The following is a 24,871-nucleotide window of genomic DNA, read 5'->3' as shown; positions in this document are numbered from 1 at the left end:
AAGGAATCTTGAGGAATCAAAAGGGGGGGGATTTCTACTTGTGATAAATGATGATTGCATGTGGTGATAATTATGTATGTATAAATACTTGTGTATCATAAATGTATAAAAATGTAATTTTTTGATGTAATTTTTAAAATTATACGTTAGTTTCCAAGTACTTCATATATTTTTTTGAAGTCATAATTTACTTCAACTTTGATTTTTATTTTGGATTGTCTGTGCGCGCGCATATGCATATTCCTAAAAGTTCAACGTATCCTATGGTGATGTATTAGTATTTTAAACTTAAAAAACATGTATTTTAAAATGAAAATTAATTATAATGTCATATGTTTTTAGTTGTTTAACTTTGTTATTGTATGAATATGACTTTATTCAATTATTTATTATGTATTGTGTTTGACTGAATGAATAAATAATAGGGTAGGCCTAAAACTACCTAATATATATATTGAGATTGATATGGTGATCTAAAATAGTTGGATATGATATGTATAAAGTATTGATGTGTCAATTATAAGAAGTGAAATTTCAAGGGAGCTTTTTTGTAAGAAGAAAAATCTCATTGGAATTATTTCTAACTATGAAATTAATCAAATAGCTAAAGGTTATATATAATGAAAAAAAATCATGTATTTTTCAAGGTTATATGTAATGAAAAAAAAATCATGTATTTTTCATGTAAAGTATTATTGTGAAATATACAATATGCTTTAAATTTGGGATTGTTACAATTGTATATTAAAATTACTAATTTAACTCTAAAATAAAAAAATATAATACCTATTATAAAGAGGTATTTTGATTCTTTCAAGAGATGTTTAAAAGATCTCAGCATTCCCTACTTAATGGTATGGCACATGGAGCAAACATTCCTCTAGTTTAGTGCCACTGCTCCTTCTTTTTTTTTACCTTTTTCTCTTTTTTTCTTGAATTTAGCACCAACTTTTTCAATTTCTTTTTCCTTCACATTTGACCATGCATTTTTATTATTTTTTTATTTTGAATAATTTATAAAATTATAAATATTATTCAATTTCAACCCGCTTCTATTTTTAAATCTTTTAAATTTAATTTTTATTCTTTTAATTACTATTTTTTATTTTAAATAAGTGTAAAATTACAAATTTTTAAATCACATTATGTTTCCTAATCAAATAGTTGCAATCCTATTTATGCTCAAGTTCTTAATAGGAACTGTACTAATAGCTAAAGCATCACCTCTATTGTTAAACTTAAACATGTCAATCTTATTTAAATAGGTTTAATAATCTCATATGAATGCTTAAAGACTTGGCAAGTATTGCATATTTTTAACTTTCATTCATATTCACTATGAATTGAGAGAGGCTTAGTTGATAAGCTGTAAGTAATCTCAAATCATGAACAATAGACAATAAAGCATCAATCTTAACATATATTCTTATGAAGTCAAGTCTAACTCACCCTAAAGTCTACTTATAACATAAATGGAATCTCTCAATCATGGTTGACACCTCGCTCAAACCTTTTATTTTCCATAAAAAAGATGGTAAGCCATGTAGTCTCACCCACATTGGAAATCTCTTGATTCTGTTTGTATCAAATAAACAGTGGAGATTCCATTGCTATAGCACAATCATCTTCCCTCTAAACATTTATGGCTCTTTTTCAAGGATTGAATAAACATCATAATTAGCTTTGAAATGAAATGTCATGAAGCCATTTGCCATCGTCATGATATCCTCTAAACCTAAACTCTTTCATGATTTTCATGGCATGATAAGGCTTCCTGTAACCGGGGAAAAATTCAGCAATACTTTTCTGCCATAATAAATTGCTCTCACTAACAACATCCTCTGAGACATCCATAGTTTTTTCCCATTTCATGCCTAAATAGTGGTTTCAAGGTACACCTTTAATGAGTATTGGTAATTTGAATATTCTTAGCCCTTGAGGACGAGGCTTATGGGATGAAGAGGGGTTGTTTAGGATTTAGTTTTGTGGTGTTTAAGGGCTATTTTGTATTGGTGGTGGTTTTGGGATGCTTGGTCATGGAGTGGATTGCCTTGGTCGAGAGTAAAAGTGATGACAAAAAAGATTTTTAGCTAATAGTGGTTGTATTTGTAGAGGTTGTGTTATGGTTTGGAGGCTGCAAGCTATTATGATATTTGAGCTAGGAGATAGGGATGGGACATGGGCAATGGGTTAAAGCGGTTGTCTAAAGCCTGGGTGGGGTTCTGTAGTAGTGGGAGTGAGTTTTGCATGGTAATGGTGGGGTTTACAGCAACAATGAAAAAGGTGGTAGAGGCATGATGTTTTGGGAAAATTAGGTTTTTTGAAGATATGCGGTTTCGAATACAACTCCTAAAAGGAATTAAAAAAAATTGATCTCCACCGACCAGAATGAAGGGTATACAGAGATGAACCTTCGTTTAGAATTTGAGGCTAATCGAATGATAGAGAGTGGTGGAACAAAACGATGAAGGTAGAAAACCTTGATTTGTGTCCTTTTTTTCTTATTGGGCTAAGCAACTTATGGTGACTGAATGAGAGTTAGGATTCATATCTTCACCTTAAGATGATAGAGGATTTAATGCTGAACAAAATATCCAAAATTAGGATAGATTCAATAGTGATCAGAGCTAATTGAGCCAGCGAAAATGGTTGTTCTCTGGGAAAACAATCCACATCACTTATTCCTAATCTTTATACATATGCAGTTCATGCTTCATAATTTATCTTAAACACATAAGAGTGAAATAAAAAAGTAATAAATCATGTTTAAATAAAAGAAAAATCAGAGATCATAATAAAGTAATCATATAAAAAAAACTTAATTATGATGATGGGTAGTAAGAAAACAATTATTTAAGAAAAAAATAAAACAATAAATAGAATTTAATAAAACAATATCTAAAAAAATTCTTAACAAATTTAAGAAATATATATATTAAAAAAATTGGACAGATACATGGTCACGCATGAGCCTTTGAATATAACCTTATGCATCTTGACCTGCCAACTCAAACCCATATGCCTAGGCTATTAATTTTAAAAATAAATGATTGAATAACTTGTCATTCATATTTTATTTTAATATATATATATCAAGCTATGCATCACTTGTTGCCTAGATAGAATCCAACCATCATAGAAGTAGTCAAAAATCTAAGTTGTGTAATTTTTAACCCCAAAACTTACTTTTTAACCTATTTTCAATTAAAAACACTTGAAAAACATTGTTACAGCATCTAAAAAACTAATTCTCTAACTCAAAAAACCTTCAAGCTTTTTTAAAAAATATAAAATCAAATAAAAGTTTCTTTCTCAACATCAATTCATTTCTCTAAGCAATATAAAAATTTAAAAACACCACAATGATACTTCTTTCATCAAGCTAAACACTTTAACATTAAATTTGGTTATTTTATGTAAGTAATTGGAACAACTAAATCTATCCCTCTCCTTTTAATTTTCTCTCTCTTCTTTAAAATACAGAAATTAAAATATAAATCAAATAAAATCCAAGATCAAATTATATGATTTTCAAACTAGAAAGACTAAAAACTATTTTTGACAAAATCCTTAGCTTAAAAGAGCCAATAAGATTTTCTTTTCATAAAAAGGCTACCATTTCATCAATATTTTAATTTTGATTCTCTTATTTTTAATATTTCTAAAACAAAAAAAAGTAGTTTTTTTATTATAAAATTAAGAATCAATTTAATGTCAAGATTTTTTTATACCATGAAAAATTTTAAAAAAATGGTGTCAAAAACTAATCATAAAATTCAATTTTAAATTAATAAAATGCAAAGGATCAAATTAAAAAAATTAAATACCAAACAAAAAAAATACTATGTAAATTCATTATGGAGCACACAGTTTTTCACTTGAGCCCCCTTTTTTTTATCCATAATTTTTTTTGGTACATCGAAAAAAATATACTAGGAAACTCCAGAGAAAAAAAGGTGACTCATAGATTCAGCCAGAAAAAGATGTCTCATTCCTGGAGAAGGACCCTCCCAAATCATCAGATCAATTATGCCGTTAGCTGCAAGCTTAGCCATATATATAATCTGCACACGCATTAGCCTCTCTAAAGTGTATGATTCCCAATTAAAGGGACAGGGGACAGAGTGACGTTCAACGGAGTTGACTGCACACCAACCGCTGTTTCGCGAAAGCGTTTGGCTGCGTGGTAGCTTCCACATTTTAGTTTTAATATAGATATCAGTTATTTGGTAAATGATAAACAATTATTTACTGGTAATGTGACCTATTAAAATTTGTGGACATGTCTGAGTCCTATTAATAGCCTATTTTCCAAAAAAAATTGAAAATGTTTTTTGTTAAATTAATATATTTTTGATATTTTCAAACCATTTTGATGTGCTAATCTTAAAAATAATTTTTAAAAAATAAAAAGATATTATTGATATACTTTTCTAAGTGAAAAACACTTTAAAAAATAATCACAATCACACTCTCAAACACCCTTTAAAAGAAACTTCAAACTGCTTTGAGTGTATTTGCATGATAAGAAGTGAAATTATTGTTTCACTGAACAATGAAAATGAGTTGCTAAATGTACCGTGCAATTTATTTGTAATATTTATATTTTTTAAAAGGTATTTATTTTTTGTAAATTTTTTTAAAAATTAGTTTATAGTTAATTAAATTTACTTATATTGTCATGTAAACAACATTTTTTTTCCTTGAAAAACTAGTGTAGAATAAATTAAATTCAATCGTACTATAATATCAAATCAATTTTATTCCTGATAATATTTTATTTAAATTTTTGTACGCTCAAAAAATTATGAAAACTATAGTTCTTGTTGGATGAATGTTGTACATAATAGAATTGTAGATGGTTTAATGAAATCATAAAAAAATATTTTATATAAAGTATTATTTATTTTATGATGTAATAATAATATTTAAATAAAAAATCATTAATATTAATATATATTTTTAAAATTATTTTATAACCTCAATTTCAAAAGTATTCTTAGCCAAACATATTAAATTATTTTTAGTTCAACCTCAATTTCAACTACAGTTTTAACCAAACATCTATTTTTTCAATCCAACTTTAATTAAAAATATTTTTTATAAAATATATTTTTTAAATTATAATTATAATAATAACCACAAAACCAAGCACCTTTTAACAGCTTGTTCTTGTTCCTGATACGAGAAAGCTTGACTCGCTTATCAGAGCGTGGAAACAAACTACGCACTTAGAGACCCCACTCCATTGTGGTTGCTTGCCTTCATAAGAGGAGGTTCGGTCAACAGAGGGCTCTCCGGAAAGAAACTGATAGACGATCCTAGAGATGCCTAATATTCAAAAAATGATAGCTTTGTATTTATGAAAATCGATCAATATCTATAACTAGTTATGGATCTTTTAGTACTGTAGAATTTTTCCTATAAATGGAGAAGTTGAAAACTCCACTCTCTTTTTTTGTCTGTGCCAATCCATTGTCCCTTCTAATTTGGCAATTTTGTTTCAAAAACTCTAGTGTTTTCAAGGTAATATTTGTTTTTTATTTCCTTCAAATTAATATCTTGTTAGTATTTTTAAAATATTTTGATGTACTGATATCAAAAATAATTTTTAAAAAATATAAAAAAATTATTTTAATATATTTTTGAGCAAAAATCATTTTAAAAAACAACCGCTACTACACTCTCAAACACCCGAAACAATAGAGCACGACACTAACATGCTGGCAAGTGTCCCTATATTGACCAAACACACCTTAATTCTCCGGGTATGTTTGGAAACGCGGTGTAAACCATAATTCCTCAAATTTTGAAAAAAAGATTATGTTTTCATATCATTATGTCAAAAATAAATTTAAAAAAATTATTTTAATATATTTTTAAACAAAAATATTTAGAAGCGTCATTGTTATCACAATCTCAAACACACCTTAAAAGATACATTTGTCTTCCAGTCCTCTGTTCTATTCCATGCTTAAATCTCATTAACTATTTATAAATAGTGTGGAAGTTAAAGACTTTTATGTTGGAAAATATTATAAGTCATATCTTGTATCCTTGTTTAATTATTTAAACTATTCAGATAATATGGTTTTTTGATATGGTATTAAAATTTTGATGATCAAGTGGTTACGAATTTGAATCTCAATATTCTTATTTATTTGATAAAAATTAAACATAATGTAATATGAGCTAATACAAGTTTCAAGCCTAAAAGGTTTTTATTTGAGAGAGTGTGTTGGAAAATAATATAAATTATATCTTGAAATTTTATTTAATAATTTAAGTTATTAGATTGAGATGGTTTTTAAAATTTTAAAAGATTTTGAATGATAGATTAATGTAGCATTTTCACAGTGAAGCCATAAATCCTTGCTCTCTTCTCCAACTTTGTTTCATTACTTATCATCCTCATTCGCCATTTTATTTGGCATTGCTGTTCCTTCCAATAATGGAAATGGCATCTCGAAATCATGAGAATGGTGGCCCCGTTACACGAGGGTACCAATAGCTCAAGGCATGGAAATCACCCGGAAATGATGATCCAAGCTAAAGTAGGATATATTTCATGGCTAGATCATTTCTCTTTTAATTTAAGGGCACTGAAAGTGATAGTTAGATGATATTCTGAATGAAATTTTGAAGTATATTAACTTTAAAATATATTGAAATAATAGTTTTTTTAGTAATTATTTTATGATTTTGATATGGTAAAAATAAAAATATTTAATATATTTTCAAATGAAAAATACTATTGAAATGCACATGCATTATAATATTTATTTTATTTAAAAATATATTAAATTAATACTTTTAAAAAATATATTGTTTATAGTTTTCATGTGTTTATATTAACAATAAAAATAAAATCTAAAATCAAATAATTTCTATACTTTCAATTAAACACCACAATATCTAACATGTAATTAGTTCTTTAATATATGCTTTGAAGTTTGAACCTAAGTTATAAACCCAATAACCTTTGTGATCAACTTAATACTTGGCTGATCTCATGTTTGAATTTATCTAGGTTAAAAAATAAGAAATAAAAAATATAATTATTTTTTTATAAAAATAATAATATTTTGATTTTTTTAAAAAAAATCAATCACTAGATCAATCTCATGTTTGGTCCTCGTAATTTCTTGGCAAAAAAGATTTGGATAAGGTTTACCTTTTATTCATAAAATTTCTCAATTCAATTAAATTGGACTAAAATGTAAGATTATTATAAACTACTTATGCTTACGAAATAAAAAAGACATTATACCTTTTTAACCAAGTTCTTCTCTAAATATTTAAGAAACATATAAAAGAATTCATGGATTATATCTTTTTGTTATTTATTTTTAAAACTTTTGGTAATCTTTTGAAAAAAATTAAATGGTTAATAATTTTTTAAATTATTTAAAGCTAAGAACTCCATGTTTTTTGTTTTTATAAATTAACTTTTAACCTAAAACATTAATTTTTTTATCACAGTAAAAAGTTCAAGAAAATTTAATGAATGAGAAATTTCAAATTTTTCATTTATTAAATATTTTTGAAATTATTATTTTTTTTATATTTTTCAAAAAGTTTAATGTTGGAGCAATCTGAGATTTGTTTTGAGTTCTTAAAATTCTAAAATAAATTAAACTTTTATTTCTCGAATATATTCAAAAAAATTCATTTCTTAATTTTTTATTTTTTTTATTTTTGTACAATGGTCAAGAAAAGTTAATGAGTGAGAAATTTCAAGATTTTCATTTATTAAATTTTATTTTTATATATTTTTCAAAATTTTAATGTTGGAGCATTTTGAAATTTTTTTGAGTTCTAAAATTTTAAAAATTAATTAATTTTTATTTGTAGATTATATTCAAGAATTTTAATGTTGATAATCTTTAAAATTATTTTAGTAAAAATTTTAAAATATTATTTTTTATTTATTAAATATTTCTTTTTTAAATAATAGCTTCATATGGATTTGTTTCAAACCCGGCAACAACCCTAGCTCAAATCATGGGCACCTCAAAACCAAACTCGGGCTGACCCCAGGTCCTTTTATTATCCGTATGTTATTTTTCTGGATTTTTTTTATTGGTAATTTTATATGAGATTACTAAAATTTAATTTATATTAAATTTTAATTCAATATAGATTAATATTTTAGGAGACTCTACATAGTATTTCAACCCGATAATTAAATTGAGAATTATATTTGATAACATAAAACTAATTAATTTGTGAATTTTCATTGAAAATCTAAATTGTATTATTCCAGCATATACATTCATCATCACTCTAAATTCTTGGAACATTTTAATTATTTCAAAAATGTATTTATCTTGCCTTCTCAACATTTATTTTGCTTGCAGATTTTTTACTATTTCATGTTAACGTATTTATTTTTAACTAAGGTTTACGCCAATATTTTTTCATGTAATTATTTTTTAAATTTTATTTCTCATTTTCATTCTTTGAAATTATTTTATCACTTTTAAAACACATTTATTTTAATTTTTTCTAATTCTTTCATCCATCGAAACCATTACTAGTTTTGTTGTCATTATAAATTTAAAACTAAATTTCTCAGTCCTCATTTTAATTTTATCAATACCTTTAAATTTATTTATAGAGGTCATACCCTCTCTTTACACATCATATATATTATTTATTTATTTATTATTTTTATTTTCTTTTCCTCCTGAATCTTCTTTTTCGATAAAGTCTTATTATCTTTGATCCTTTGTTTACGTGAGAGTTTATATATCCAAACCTAGACAACAATCCAGGCTTAAATCTCAAGGACCCCCAAATCTAGTTAAGTTCTAAACCATAACACCAATCCTAGTCCTAATTTAAACCCAACATAGATCTCATGTCGAACTCCAAACACCTAGGACCTAATTCCAAACAACTTTTAAGCATCCTAGTCCAAGTCTCATCCTAAACCCTAATCACCCTCAATTAAGTGTTGAGTTAACTTTTAGGAGTCCCAAACCTTACTGATCTCGACTAGAACTTTTATTGCTTTAGACTTAGTGTCAAATTAAACCCTGAGCACCCCAGATTAGATCCTAATAATGATCTCTAGACTAAGCATCTGACCCAAACTTTAAACGCCCTAAATCAGGTCTTGACACAAATCTTAGGCATTTTAAATCAAGTTTTAGCCCAAACTCGGCTCAAATTTTAAATGCTCTAAATCAGGTCTTGACACAAATCTTGAGCGTTTCAAACCAAGTTTTAGCTCAAACTTCAAGCATCTTAAATTTAATCCTAACTTAAATCTTGAAGGTCTTAAATAATATCTTAAATTGTATTTCATGTGCCTTAAAATAGGTGTCAGCTTGAGCCTTATACATGATCCACTTCTATTTTCTAAAACTCTCAAACCTGATCTTATTTTCTAAACACTAATTTATTCTCTCGCGTTCCACTACAGTCAAATCATTTTTTTTTTAAATCTAGAAAAGAATGCTAAAAGCATATAAAGTTTTTGTTACACTGTCATTAAACCTTGTCAAGTAGATCAATCTTAAAAAAAATTTTTCTAATTTTTTATCTAACTTAAGTTTCTAATTAAACTGTATAGGAGTTGACCGACTTAAATCGATCAATTTTGTGAATCTAAAAGTATTGGATAATTGATAAAAACATAATTTAGTTTTTCAAAAAAAATCAAGATAACAACTTTTAAAAAAAATATTACAACAACGATAAATTATATCACTGAGAATTACTATTATAACTCATTGTGTAATAGGTATGAGTGAACTACTGTTCACCCATACAATTTAACTTTCTACTAACTAACTAATATGATGGTAATGTTAAAATTTTGGTTTAAAACTATTACTTCTTCTTCTTTTTTTGGTTTTGATAAGTTTTGAAATGTTGCTGAAAATTTTATTTAAAAAAAATATAAAATAGAAAACTGAAAATAAATATCAAATAGCTAAATTATACCATTCAAACCCAAAACCAGTTATTTTAAAACCAAATGCTAATTAGTCATGTAAGCCCTCATTTTCATAATTATCAATTTACTTTCGGTAAAAACTGGTTATATATATAACTTCGAAATTGTAACATAAGATATCATGAATTCATAAAGTTTAAGTTGTATCTGCTTTCTTTTCATCCTCGTATCTTAAAGCATCATGGTCAGCCTCCATCTCTCTCTCCCCCAAAGAAATCACAACACCACTCTTTGCCGACAAAACCACATCACCAACCTTTATCCCTGTCTCTCACGCCTGTCCCAATGATTTTGTTGATATTTTGTATTATATTTTAATTATACTTTTAAACATTTTTTTAGTTTTTAATTGAATTTTTTTCATGTTTTTTAATAATAGTTTTAATAAATATTATTTTAATAAATTTCCAAATAAAATATACTTTAAAAAAATATTAATATACTTTCAAACACACAATAAATTTAATGATTAGTTATAAAAGTTGATTTTAAAAAAAATTAACTCGGTTATATTTATATAATTAACTAGATAAATTTATAATTTAATTAACCTAACTAAATATTTAGATAAGAATATTGTTTTAATTTTTTACTAAAGTTGAACTTCTTAGTTTTAGTTTTTGAATTTATTAATTTATTTCACCTAACTAAATATGTAAATTTGTAATTCAAAGGAATTTAAAAAACAATCAACAGAATATTGTTTTATTTTAAAAAAAAAATTATCGTAAACAATGCTATTTAAGTTGTTTTGTTTTATTTTTTATTTTAAAAAAGAAACTGAAACAATTTTGATTTTTTTATTTAAAAGACTGACACAATTTTGAGTTTATCTTAGGGGACCATCGACCCCCACATTATCTCAGCAAAATCATGATCCAATCCTAGAACTCGAACTAAGTCGTACTGATAAGTATAATTGTCCGTGTCTCTCGCTTAGATCTGAAACTGACATGAAAACTTGAGTTACGATAACGCAAAGTGCAAGTTCTTCGACACACTTTTTGACACTAACAATGGATTCTCCTCCTCCCCCTACGCCACCACCACTACTACCACAGCTACCGTTTCAAGTTCTGCCCAGAAGAAGTGAGCTCTCTTCACAGAACATACAGTTTCTTGATCAAAATTTAGTAACCCATCAAGATCTACTCGTCAGGGCTCCTCTCCTCTTATCTGATTTAACAAAAGAACGCTCCAATTTCGATGCCCATCTTTTGAACTTACGGAGAAAACTCACCGAACTGGCTGTTTCGTGGATTTCTCGCTCGTTTAGTGCTAAATCATCACTTTCCAAAGTCAATTACATGTTGGAAAATCTGAGTCTCCAAACCTCTCAATGTTAGTATTTGTCTCTGTTAATGGTATTTGAATTAAAGTTGTTTAATAGTTTCTTGATTATTTTTTGTTGTCGATTTTGTAGATGGGATTGGTTCATGGAAAGTAGGGAAGGTTCTGGTTGAGGAGATCCCAAAACTTGCTAAACAGGTTCAAAGAATTGAAAATATACGGAAATATATTGGTGGGTTTTGAGTTTTTCTTTTATTTTTTATGCTTCTTTATGTTTTGTGTATTTGCTTTTTGATTAATATTCTTTGATGGGTTCTTTACCACTTTATAAATTTGCTAATTGTGGTTGCTTCCCTTTTCTGGTGGTTAAAAAGTTTATTGATGGAGTAGGATTTAAGTCAAGGCTTGGCTTAATTGAATCAAAATCTGCAGGGCACCATGTTTTTTGTTCATTTATGTTCAAGCGATGTTTCTTGAATATTTCCATATATTTGCTACATCAAATCTCCTTCTGGGTTAAATTTGGGTGGTTTAGAGTATAAATATCTGGTGAGCACCGGTCGAGATTTGTTGCTTTAGATTCTGATATAGCATGACATTTAATGCAGCATGGGACCAATTAGTGCAAACAGGTTTGCCTTGGTCTAAAATTTCATCCATATTCTGCTACTACTTCCTGACTTGTTCCTGAAGTTCCGCAATGACTGTCACCGTCTTTGAAGTAATAACCAAGCTATTTTGGAACCACTTGATATTGCATGCAGGTTCTTTGACAAAATTGTAATTAATTCTAGTTTTTTTAAAACAAGAAGGGTTATATTTTGGCCTTTGTTATTGTACTGTGCTTTTTACTGTCAAATAGATTCTTTGTTTGTTATTAAGCTTCTCGGGTTTCTCAAATTATTGATATGCATATCTATATATTTATGTATCTGTGTTTTTCCTCATTCATCAATGACAGTAATATGTGTAGGCTGTATGTATGGATTTGCTGATTGACTTCATGGCTAGGCCTGTCAATTTTAATTTTAGATCTTTCTGCAATATAGTTTTGCTAAGCTTTCTTGTAAATTGTCTCAGATACTGCCTTGCAATTGGAAGCTCTGGTTGGAGATCTTGAAGATGGGGTTTTCTGTGTCGGTGGTCTCCATGCTCGGAATTTGTTTTCAGAAAAGCGCCAAACTTCTTTGAAGTCAATGGTAATGGCTCTAATCTCTTTTTACTTATCATTCCAGAATGTTTGTTGGATTTGTATATTAATAGGCAAGTCAAACATGGATCTTTATTGCATTGGTATGCAGGACTTTGGACCAAAGCTAGAAAGGATACTTGAAGCCATAAAAACGATGAACAACATTGAGGAAGTATTGGTTAACATTAAGAAATTTCAAGCTAAGTGGCATCGTCTTTTGGAATCTGTCGATGCTAGAGTTGATAAAATTTTAGTTGTTGTTCGGCCACAAGTTCTTGCTGATCACCGGGCTCTTCTTTCTTCCCTAGGCTGGCCGCCCAAACTTCTAACACCAAGAATAGACACTGTGAATATTGCTGGCCTTTCATATCCACTGGTTTTAATGCAAGGAGACAAAAGTAAATGTTATTCTCAAACATTTTTAGCTCTTTGTTCTTTGCAGCATCTGCAGAGACGAAGGGAAGATCGACAGCATAACATTATCGAACAAAGGGAGTGTTCCATAGGGCTTTGGGCCATTGATGAACTAGTTTCTCCCATTGCATCACGAATGGAATACCACTTCTCTAAATGGGCTGAGCAGCCTGAACTTATTTTTGCTCTTGTCTATAAGATTACAAAAGACTTTATTGTTGGAGTAGATGATGTTTTGCAGCCTTTGATTGACAAAGCAATGTTGAGGAGCTGCAGTGCTAAAGAAGCGTGGGTTTCTGCAATGGTCCAGATGCTTTCTGGGTTTCTAGCAAAAAGCGTTTTTTCTGTTCATGCTGAAAGATACAAGGATAAACAAGTTAGATCAGAAGTTATTACGTCATGGCTTCATTTGATAGACCATATTGTTTCTTTTGATAAACGGATGCAAGCACTTTTAAGCCCAGAAACTCCTTTCTTCTTAGAGGAGCCTAAAAGGTTTGAAGGGCTCTCCAGAGGCCTGTCAGTGTTAACAATATTTTGTGATAAGCCAGAGTGGCTCAAGATTTGGGCTACAATAGAGCTGAAGGATGCATGGAAGAAAATAAAACCTGTACTGAAAGATGAAAGAGCTTGGATAATTGATAAGGAATGTGATGTTGTAGTTGGTACAGAATCTAAACATTTTGTACTCTCTTCTAGAGGAGACCATAAAGCTCCGTTAGTAGCAGAATCAGCCCTGAAAATAGCCTGGGAGATGATTGAACGATGCCAAACTTTGCCTTCTCTTCAACACCGTATTCGCTTTATCAGATCAACTGCAGCGAGATTCTTTTGGTATTTTCTTAATGGATTGGTCTTGCGGTGCAAGAATACTGACTTTTCTCTTGAAAATGTGGATGCCTCCTTAATCAAGGTATGTGGTTCAATCAATGTTGCTAGATATATTGAATCTAAACTGCAAGAGTGGAGTGATGATGTTAACTTTTTAGAGATGAGAATTGCTGAAAAGGATTTTGACATTGATGGAAATAATGAGGTTTTGGGTGATAGTTGCTTCTTTGGGGAAGAAATCAAAAGTTTGGAAGAGCTTATGACTAACTGGCTCATGGAGATAATCACTGCTCTTCTTCATCATTTTGAAACCCTTTCCTGGGAATATCTGCAAAATGGGAGATTTTTTGTGCAAGAGAGAGAAGATGTGAAATTAAATAGAGTTCCAGCAGTCGCCGATTTAGCAGTATCATTTGACATTGTACAAGCATTGGATGCTCTGAAAAGTCAGCTTCATCTTGTTAAGACGAGACTCAACCCGAAAGACTTCTTGGATTTATGGAGAAGTGTTGCTGATGCGCTTGATCAATTTGTTTCTCGCAGTATTTTCACAAGTGGTATTCGATTTTCTAATGAAGGGATCAATCAGTTTGATTCTGATATGCAAGCATTGTTCTATGTTTTTCAACCATTTTGTTCTCGCCCTGAAGCATTTTTCCCTAGTATTAGAGAAATTCTTAAGCTGTTAAAAATGAGCAAGGAAGAAGCGAAACTTTTTCTAGTAGCTTTATCCAAAAATAAAAATGGGACAAAATGCTTGCATTCTCTAGGAATTTCACACTTATCTTTTGATCAAGTTGAAAAAGTTTTGAGTAATAGAAAGTGTAGATCTTGATCTTGATTTTTTCCTTAAGATCAACACAATGTGATTCATAAAGATTAGTAATATAGTTGTACATTCTCTGATTCATTTTGCTAATGATTTGCTGGGAAACAATAAATTTGGATGAACTGGCTGCATGTAATCAAGCGATATACAAGTTCTTGATCCTCGTAATATTTTGTTCACGATCTTCAGTGATTGAACCAGAGAGTTACTCTTGTTGAGAATTGGGCAATAACTCTTTGACCTTGCCTTTTCTGGTACTATTTGGTAGGTTTGAGCATTGTTCTGTTGAGCCATATTAAGATGGATTGCTGCTGCAGGTTATCTGTCATGGTGAACCTAGAAAGAAAGGAGAAAAAAAAGAGCCTTCTGTTCCGTAATCTAGTCTCTATTTTTTTTTATTTTATTTCATGAGATAACAAGTATTTCAATAGATTCCAGGATTTATATTGAAAATATTCTATATAGTGCCTTCACATTTATTTTTTCCACATGGATTTGTGGATTATTAAGAACTCTTTTCTTTTTCCATTTCTTCAAAATAACAATGATAGTGAACTTTAGGCATTTTATGCTTTGTTTGAGGGGGAGTAATTTTTTAAAAAATAATAATTTTGATGTAAAGTAGTTTTCTAAAAGATAAATTATTTTTTTAATAATTAGTAGCATTATGAAAAATAAGTTGAAAAATATTTTTAATTATTTGGTTATATTATAAAAAATAACTTGTTGATATTTTAATTTTTTAAAAGTTTATTAAAAAATAAAAACTAAATTTGAAGTATAAAAAGTTGAAGACAAATAAAAATAAAATATATATAAAAATTATACAATAAATAGCAATTAAAAGAATAGAAACTACATATGTTAGATAAAAAAATTAAAAGAAAATGAAATTAAAAAAATCTAATTTTATAAATTATTTTAAATTAAATAAATAGCAATAAAAAATTAGAATTAGAATTTGATAAATAAAAATTTTAATTAAAAATAAAAATCAAAGTTAATATATAAATATTAAATTTTGAAGGATGGAATTAAATAAATAAATAATTTAAAATTAAATATATAATATTTAAAAAATTAAAAACCAAATTTGATGTAATTAACAATCAAGAAGATAATTTTTTATTTTTTATAACTTTTAAAAAGTATTTTCTATCCAAAAACAATTATAAATCAAGTTAAATTTTGTTTAATCAGAAAATATTTTTTTATTAATTAATTTTAAAATAAACAAACATTGAAAGATTTAGAAAATAATTTTCAAGTAAAACAAACAAGCCTTTAATTACAATAATCCAAGAAAACATAAAATTTATACAACCCAAACGGCCTAAACTGTAGGAAATGACCCTCACTTTATAATTTTCTTCCACAACGCCATCCTCCTACAAATGAAATTAAATAATCAAGTACATTTTACAAATAGCTAAGCCGGTTGTCTTTGTCCATGACACTAGTCTTCACAGAGATGAGAGACATGCACACGCTTCAGCTATTGCATCATGCATCTTCTAGCCATTTACAGATCCTCATACTTTCAGGTGCAACTTCATACATCTAACTAGCCCTGAGTAGAGCGGTATCAAAAATAGGATACAAGGAAACGATAGTTTATAAATTTGCTTATGTTTTGGTTATCCTGTAAGGGCTGTTCATAGGCTTGATCCCATGATTATCCAGCTTAACTGGACGTGCTGTTCTTGGGATGATGTCCCTTGATGTGTTGAGTTTTTCTAAAGTTGCTAGAACATCAATCATGAGTGGCCTGTTCTTGGGATCTGTGTGCAGGCACTGTAACGCAAGTGCAGCCGCAGCTTGGGCTGCTTTCTTAGGGTACTGTCCACCCAGTCTAGTGTCCATGATTCTCAAAACTCGCCTGCTGTCAATCAAGAAAGGCTTCGCCCAATCCACCAGGGTTTCGTCGTCAAAACCGCCTCTCTCTTCTTCCATTGCCCTTCGTCCTGACAGCAACTCTAACAAGACAACTCCATAGCTGTACACGTCACTCTTCGGGGTCAAATGACCTGCTTGGTTTGGAACAATTAATGAGAATGAGCAGGTGGTTTAAAAAACTTAAACATTTGCTTCCACCTTTCAATTTTCCTTTTGAAGGGAAATCGAAAAGGGCAGAGTAGTTGCATTAAGATATAAAAATTTGGCTAAGCAGCACTTGCTTATACTAAGTGACCGCTTGGGAACCCAAGCGCGGTTGCGGTTGCGGTTGCACCCGCATTCCGCGAAGCCTAAATCTAAAGAACATATCTACTTCTAAAACAAATCGAAAAAACAAACAGATGTTAAACCCCCAATTCATGGTTTGCATTTTGTATTCAAAATTGGAATACTATCCTATGGATAGAAAAACTGAACAAACTTTCTCTGTGTTCTTTTTGGAGAGTCAACTGCACAACCTAGAGCTTATTAGATTTTACCTACCAATCATTATCTTTCTCCAAATATTATTAACAGCATCAACAATGACAACAATAATGATCATATCCAGTGCTTGTGAGCTGATGGTAAACCCATCTTTTATCATTTATATCCACTACTTTTGCAAGAGATAGGGGAACAGATGCATAGCGCAAATGTGGAGAATTCCCCACTATTTTGAGAATCTACGAAATAGTAATAGTCCAGCAATTTTGAGTTCATCCTAATGAATTTAATTATTAAACTCTCCTAAAGACGATCCATTTACAATGGAAAACTACATCATATGCAACAGAAAGTCGACTGACCTGTGGCTACATACTCCGGCGCAGCATAGCCCCGAGTTCCCAAAACCTTGGTGGATACGTGTGTTTTATCTCCAGTAGGGCCATCCCTTGCTAAGCCAAAATCTGAAAGCTTAGCATTATAATCCTGGAAAAAAAAATCATAAATCCATCAGCCTTCTGGATGTAGAGTTACTCTTTACTGATACCCAAGTACAAATTCATGAGGTTTCAGTATACCGAATCAAGAAGAACATTGGATGCCTTCAAGTCGCGATAGATTACATTGGCATCCAACCCATGCAAGAAGGACAACCCCCTTGCTACATCTATTGCAATATTCATTCTCATAGTCCAAGCGATAGGCTGAACACCTTCTGCAGGGCAAGAGATTGTTTTATTTATTATTAGTTTTGTAGAAAAGTATCAATAATAGTCATTCATTGAAATTTTTCATCGTGGGAAAAGTGAAACTATTATCTAAAATGAATCTAAAACAAGCCCGTGATCACTTGTTTCATAAAAGAAAGGGTCCTATCCCACTCACCAGAAGAGCAACAAGCCACATTAAACAAACAAGTTGACAGCATGAGTTTCAGCTTAATTATTTTTTTTCTTTTTCTTCAATTTTATTTCAACGTCATTGCTTCCCCCTAAGATGATGTATCATTCAGAAATCACCTTCAGGCATATGGAAACACAAGTGCTTCCAAAATACGAACTACGATTTTAAGAGCATTCAGTATCTTTAGGAATCGCCATGCAATAGTTTCCTATATGACCCTTGAAATGTCAAAAAAAAAAGGAAGCTTACTTCTCTAAATGAGGTAACTCCTTGAAATTTCCTCCTGCAATGTTCACCTATGTTTTTCCCTATTACTAAGAAATAGATTAAATTCTTCAAGAATTTTTCCGCTCTCCCTTCAATCCAATTGTTTCATACATTACACCTCGCAATCCCAACACAAAAGAGCCTAAAATGTGGGTAAAAATTAGCTGTCAGGCATATAAGATAAGGGCAGTATCCCTCCCTCTCCCTCTCCCTCTCCCTGTTATAAGCAATGGCATTCACATAAACATGTAAGTACGTTTAGACACACTTTATGACAAAACACATATACCATTCACGATGGACTGTAATACAAAAGATAAACAAAATTATCCCTAAACATATAAGGAAATTGGGAAGAAATAAATCGATAAAATTAAATTTACTTACTTCTAAATAAATGTTGCTCCAAACTTCCCTTTGGCATAAATTCATAGACTAGAAGTCTATTATCAGACTCGGAACAATACCCAATGAGTTTCACTAGATTTTCATGATGAAGCTGACCGAGATAGGTTACTTCTGTCTGCCAAATTTAAAGCACCGAACACAAAGATGAGTTCAGATATCGGTTTGCAAGGTCAAATGGAAAAATAACAGCAATAAGAGCGTCCAATGTACATACAAGCCACTCCTTGTGACCCTGACAGCTTTCTGGCTTGAGCTTCTTGACTGCAACAACAACTCCACTTCCAGGTTTGGTAGGAGCAAATGTGTTCAAGTCAATCCATCCTTTGAAAACACACCCAAAACCTCCCTCTCCGAGCATAGTTTCTGAACGGAAGTTCTTGGTGGCATTCTTCAAATCAGTAAAGCTAAAGGACTTGAGATTGCTATGTACAGATACATCAACTTTGGATGCAATCAAGGATTTGTTCAAGCTTCTAAATGATGATTCCCCGCTGGGTGAGGTTGAAACTTGCTTTGCATCACCATTAGGCTTTGTAGCTCCTGAAAGGACAGATAGCAAAATAAAAGAGCAACTATCAGTACCTTTGAGATATCATGCAGGCAACCAGAAAACTTGTGTTTTTGAACAGCCACAAAGAAGTAAACATTACTAGAGAAGTAAAACATGAATCAGCTTCCTTGCGTGTGAAGTAATGATACAAGAAGTAAACATTACTAGAGAAGTAAAACATGAATCAGCTTCCTTGCGTGTGAAGTAATGATACAAGAAGTAAACATTACTAGAGAAGTAAAACATGAATCAGCTTCCTTGCGTGTGAAGTAATGATACAAGAAGTAAACATTACTAGAGAAGTAAAACATGAATCAGCTTCCTTGCGTGTGAAGTAATGATACAATCTCTCTACAGAACAATGGCCTTCTTTCCAATCAAGATAAGTCGGTCAGAACACATTTATGAACACAAAGCATTCATTTAACCCAGTTACACAACCCTTCCAAAGTAGTTTAAAACTGAGTCTCAAAAACATATAAATGCACTGCTATTACTTTCTTTGCATTTAATTATGCAGTTGAACTCCTCTTTTGGATTCGACGGAAGGTATCCAGCGCAGGTTCTTATATCATCGTACCCACATAAACCCCACATCATGGCCTCCTCATCCTTAACTAACCTCACTTTGCCTTAGCAATGGATGGCCAGCTGAAGTGGGAATCCAAACCGGTGACCTTAAGCTTACTAGTTTGCTCCTCTGCCATTTCACCCCCTTTGGGTTTCTAACAACCATTAAATCAACCAAACTTAAATCACCATCCCATCAATATCCTTCGCATTAGGAATCAACGTTGCTTCAAATTTCCACATTTTTGTAGCATTTCTTCGCCCACTTATTGCAACGCACACTATATTATCAGTGGAAAACGTGTTTTGGCAACAGTTCCTTTAATTAAACCCTCTTATGATGGACTAAACACTCTAATCGATACATAAAAAGCTTAAAATCTTTGGTTTCAAATTAGTCTAAACATTGAATGTTCATCTGGATGGCAAGATTACAAGCATAGCCCCAATACGTCTACAACTATCAAGAATCCGAAATCCACTGAAAACTAAAGACTAACAAACTCTCACATCTTCTATTCACAAACAGAACAAGAGGGAGAATTAGCTCAACTTATAACTAAAAAGATAAGTTACTCAACATGTGCAGCTCCACTTTGACATAGATTCCTAAACTTTCATATAAAAAAGTGATCTTTATGGACATGCAACACAAATTAAGAACCCAGAATTCAATGATTAGCAAGAATAGTGAGAAAGATCATGACTCACCAGGAGGAGGAAAATTACTGGAAGAAGCATGAGCACACTTAACAGGCTTCCTTACACAGTTTCCCATAACTGGATAATCTTTACTTCAATCTGCCATGGAAGAAGAAGAACAAAAACTGGCCAATAAGACTTTGTGAAACTGGGCTTGGAATTTGAGGGTCTAAATAACAGTGATGAGGAAGAAAATGTAGAATAGGGAAGCGGTCCATTGGCAATATGATATATATTAAGTATACGTGCTTGATGGACGATAAGAAGAAGATGAAGCAAGCAAGTTAGCCAGAAAGTAATCTGGTCAATGGAGGAAACCTCCTTCTTTGAATGGAAAATTCAATGCAACAACAGAGACGGTCCCACGTACTTCCCCGTCCTCGGTAAGTGCTTGGCTGCTGCATTAATTAATGAGTAAATTATTATTTAGTTCTTTTTTTTACAAAATAAATTAAATAATCTCTCTAGTTCCAAAAATTAATTCATCAGTCTCTTTCGTTCATTTTATGTTCCTTTACAAGCTTTCTTTTTTGTTCTGAAAAATAGAAAAAGGTGAGAAGAAGCCAATGATGTGTAAATGTCGATAAGAAAAAAAATGCTTTTTAAAATAAAATAATATTAAATTCAGCACAATCAGTTTAAATGAGATTAGAATATTGAGAGGATATGAGAATGTTGAGACTAATTTAATCTAAAAACTAAATAAAACTAAATTGTTAGGGTGAGGTATAAAATAATATTAAATTCAGCACAATCAGTTTTTGTTGAGACTAATTAATTTAAAAAAAAAAACTAAAAGCATCAGTGGTTTCACTGTGCCATGTGAAAGATTTCAGAGTGATATATCTTTTTCTTTTTACAATTTTCTTCTCACTTTCATTCCTCAATTTGTTTTTATTTTAATTTGGTTCTTTAATGCTGCATTTCCTTGGAGTTCATCATGGCGATTTGTTATTATGCTTGTGTAAGGGAGATATTTCGTTCCTAGGTTGATAATCGGTCTGGTAAAATAATATTTAATTTTATTAATTTAAAAAAATTAATTTTTTTATAATTAAATTTAATAAAAAATTTAGAATTAATTTAAAATTATTTTTATTAATTTAAAAAAATTATTTTTTTAGAATTAAATTTAATAAAAAATTATTTTATCACTCAACTCTTTATTTAATTTGATTTTTTATATTGATTTTATTTAAATTTAATTGGATAATTTACCAGTGAGGTGGCGCTTGTCTAGTTTGAAGCTAGTGGCAACCATTTTTTACTTTTTTCTTTTATGTTGAGATTCACACTACTTTGCAAAAATAAAAATTATTCTTCCTTTTCAATTTTGTTTCAATTTCGTTCATTGTTATTTTTTAAAAAAAAATTAATTGACCTCACCCTAACAATTTAGTTTTATTTAGTTTTTAGATTAAATTTGTTCTTCCTTCTTTTAAGTGCTAGTTGTTTTAAATCCTTTTTTAAATTAATTTTTTAAAATTTTATTATTCAACATTTAATTTAATTTTTTATCAAATATAATTTTTATTTTTTTATTAATATTTATTTTGTTTTATATTCTTTTTTATTAATTTTTTTCTCAATTTTATCACTCAATATTTTGTTGATTAATTTTTTTGGATTTGTTACTTTTTTAAAAGTTTGTCTTCTATAAGTAATATCAACTTCAAGGCTCAAATTACAATCTAGAAAATTAATCTGATTTAATTTTTATTTTTTTATTTTTTTTAGATTGATTTTTTTAATTTTGTTCTTCAATATTAGTTTAATTGGAAATTAAGCTTCATGATCTTTTTTATTTTACTTTCTACAAGGTTATTTCAATTTTATATCTTAAGCCATGAGTTTGGCTTGTTAACTTAAGTTGACTTGAGTTTTTTTTGTAAATTTTTTTAATTTAATTTTTTTTTAATTTCATCATTTAACATCGAGTTGATTTGATAATTGAACTTTGTAATTTAATTTATGGCTTTTTATTAGTTATTCCAATATCACAACTAAATTACAGATTTGGTAGGCTGATTCAAGTGAATTTAAGTTAGTTTTTTTCAAAATTAATTTTTTTAATTTCTCTATTCAACATTTAATTTGCTTAAAATTAAGTTTGGATTTTTTTTTATAAGGTTATCATATTTTTATTTATTTATTTATAATAAATGAGATTAGAAAGACATTTTAAGAATATTGAGAGGATATCTTTCAATAATATTAGCAAGCAATTATTTTTTTTCAATAATCATTATCATTGTTTTTGTTTACCTTGGTTTATTTTATTATCATTGTATTATTTTAATTATATTAAATTAAATGTACTTATTGAATCTAATTAAGTCAATCATCAAGTCTCATTTTTTTCTTTAAAAATGCTTGCATCACTTGATTTTCTTATTTTTATGTTATTAAATTTTAGCTTGGCTTGCAGTGTATTATGGTGACCAATCTTGTTAATTTTTAAATACCAGAGAGACTATTTTAATTCATTATATAAAAATAAAATAATTAATTAATAATTTACTCATTAATTTATTGTACCAATTTTTTTCAAATAAAAAGTGTATTCTTAGATAGATTATTTACTATTTTCTTTTAGTTTAGATTATGATTTTATAAAAATTAATGTTATTTTCTTGGAAAAACTGAAATGAAAGATCAACGATAAAAAAATGTCATTCAAACTTGTTTTTTGTTCAAATTGCAAGGAAATGTTCAATTTGGTCCTTCAAGTTTCTTTTTTTTTTGTTTGGTTTCTTTTCCTTGGGCTTTTTATATCCTGGTTGATAATTTTATTTTTTTCCATTTCAATCCCTAGAGACGTCTAGAGAAGGGAGAGCAAGTCATAAAAAAAAAAAAGGTTTCTAAAAAAAAAAAAAGAAGAAGAAGAAGGTTTTCAAATGGTAAAATTCCTGCCATTAATAATTGTGATTTTAATGTTTTTATATTTATTTTTTAGGTGGAGAACTCAATGAAGGGTATCTACGTGATTCTTTTTATAAAAAAAACAAATACTCCTGCATACAATAGCTCATTTTGAATATATATATATATATATATATACCTTGCGTGTGTATCTAGCCTTTCAAGCCGAAGTGCATAAGGGTTTCAGGCAAGGGGCACCGCTTGACTAATTTTTCAAGCCCGGTCATGGCTATTTTTTTTCAATGGATTTTTTTTATATATTTTATAATAGGACTGACTTTAAATGAATATATTCAAATAATTATCCAATTATACCATATCTTGTTCAAATAATATTATAATTTTTATTATAATATTAAAGATTTTTTTTAATAATCATGTATGAATCTAACACGTTTACTTTTTAAAAATACCTCATGAACATTTAGTGAAAATAAAATAACAATTTAATTATTTTTAATGTATTTTTTATAGTTTTTCTTACATTTTATATTTATTTGATATTTCACGTCTAAATTATTGATCTATGAATTTTTTATTCCAAATTTCTTTTTAATATTATGATAATTTTAGTTTTAAAAAACAATACCTTTTTAAAAAAGACATGTTTTATTAAAAAAAAGAGAAAAAACACATGAATAAAAAAAGAGTTTCTATTAGAGAGATGCATTTTTAGCTCTCTATTTCAAATCAGTAGTTTTTTTTTAATTTATAATTTAATTGCCTTTATTTTTATTCAAGAAACCATACTGCTTATATATATAAAAAAAAGAGTCAAATTCAAAAGCAAATTAAAAAAATAAAATCAAACCGAAGATTCAACGGTCAGGACGAGCAGGCAATTATTTTTCGCCATAAGATCACCTGATCGTCAAAGAAATGATATTATTTAGGTTTCAATTGGTCCGGTCGGTGCAGGGGACAGGGAGCTGTGCCCGTGACTTCAAAGCTGTGTCTTCATTTTCATCACCTGGCTGTGTCATCATGCCTTTGATCTGCAAATTGGTCAGCGAACCATTCGATTATGGCATTGACCAAACATCCTAGTGGATGTAATCTTATTACAACCATGGGTCCCACCATACCATTTTTTTAATTTTCTTTCTCACCTTGGATTATTGTCTTTCCATGTGTTGTTATATATAGCTTCATTGTTTTCGAGCATTTATACCGTGATGCTGGTTTTTATCATGTGATTATTTTTTTGGTTGGTTTAATTTTTATAAAAAAAATAATTAAATTTATTTTTAAAAAATTAAAATTGAATTAAAACTAATTTAAAATAACTAGTTTTCATTTGATTAGGTTATTTTAGAATAAAAATAAATTTGATTTAGTTTTTTTTATTTAACTTTTTTTTTAATTTAACTTAATTTTATCAAAGTTTTTAAATTCGATTTGATCTATTAGCTAACCCAACTCAAGATTCAAGTTATGAATTTAGCTTGGGTGTTTTAATTAGATCAACCTCAATTTTTTTATAAATCAAAAAATATTGTTTTGGTTTTTAAAAAATAGCTAATGGATTGCAATCGAGTTTTTATTTTTTTTATTTTAGCTTAAACCTGGTTTGATTCCAGCTCTAAATTAGCTGAGTCGATTTGCTGAGCCGGTCTGAGTTTATAACCATAATTTTTATAGCTG

The 24,871-nt window shown here is 29.3% G+C and overlaps 2 protein-coding genes across 2 annotated transcripts; one reads left to right on the top strand and one right to left on the bottom strand.

The window, feature by feature from the left end:
• The first annotated feature begins 10,817 nt into the window (after window positions 1-10,817).
• On the top strand, window positions 10,818-14,867 carry LOC105137840 (RINT-1 / TIP-1 family). Its single transcript, XM_011043735.1, has 4 exons — window positions 10,818-11,308; window positions 11,391-11,489; window positions 12,338-12,456; window positions 12,559-14,867. Exons 1-4 carry the CDS (start codon window positions 10,984-10,986, stop codon window positions 14,527-14,529), a joined length of 2,514 nt encoding a protein of 837 aa, XP_011042037.1. The 5' UTR covers window positions 10,818-10,983; the 3' UTR covers window positions 14,530-14,867.
• Window positions 14,868-15,862: 995 nt separating this feature from the next.
• LOC105137838 (protein kinase 2A, chloroplastic-like) lies at window positions 15,863-20,670 on the bottom strand. The gene is made up of 6 exons (XM_011043734.1): window positions 20,315-20,670; window positions 18,698-19,023; window positions 18,463-18,598; window positions 17,484-17,620; window positions 17,268-17,391; window positions 15,863-16,550 (listed from the first exon to the last, which is right to left on the bottom strand). Exons 1-6 carry the CDS (start codon window positions 20,379-20,381, stop codon window positions 16,150-16,152), a joined length of 1,191 nt encoding a protein of 396 aa, XP_011042036.1. The 5' UTR covers window positions 20,382-20,670; the 3' UTR covers window positions 15,863-16,149.
• Between the last annotated feature and the right edge of the window lie 4,201 nt (window positions 20,671-24,871).

Source organism: Populus euphratica, unplaced genomic scaffold, assembly GCF_000495115.2.
Source record: "Populus euphratica unplaced genomic scaffold, PopEup_1.0 scaffold71.1, whole genome shotgun sequence".
Taxonomy (NCBI): Eukaryota; Viridiplantae; Streptophyta; class Magnoliopsida; order Malpighiales; family Salicaceae; genus Populus; species Populus euphratica.
The sequence above is the reverse complement of the archived record's forward strand: the minus strand, read 5'-3'. Positions and strand labels throughout refer to the sequence as shown.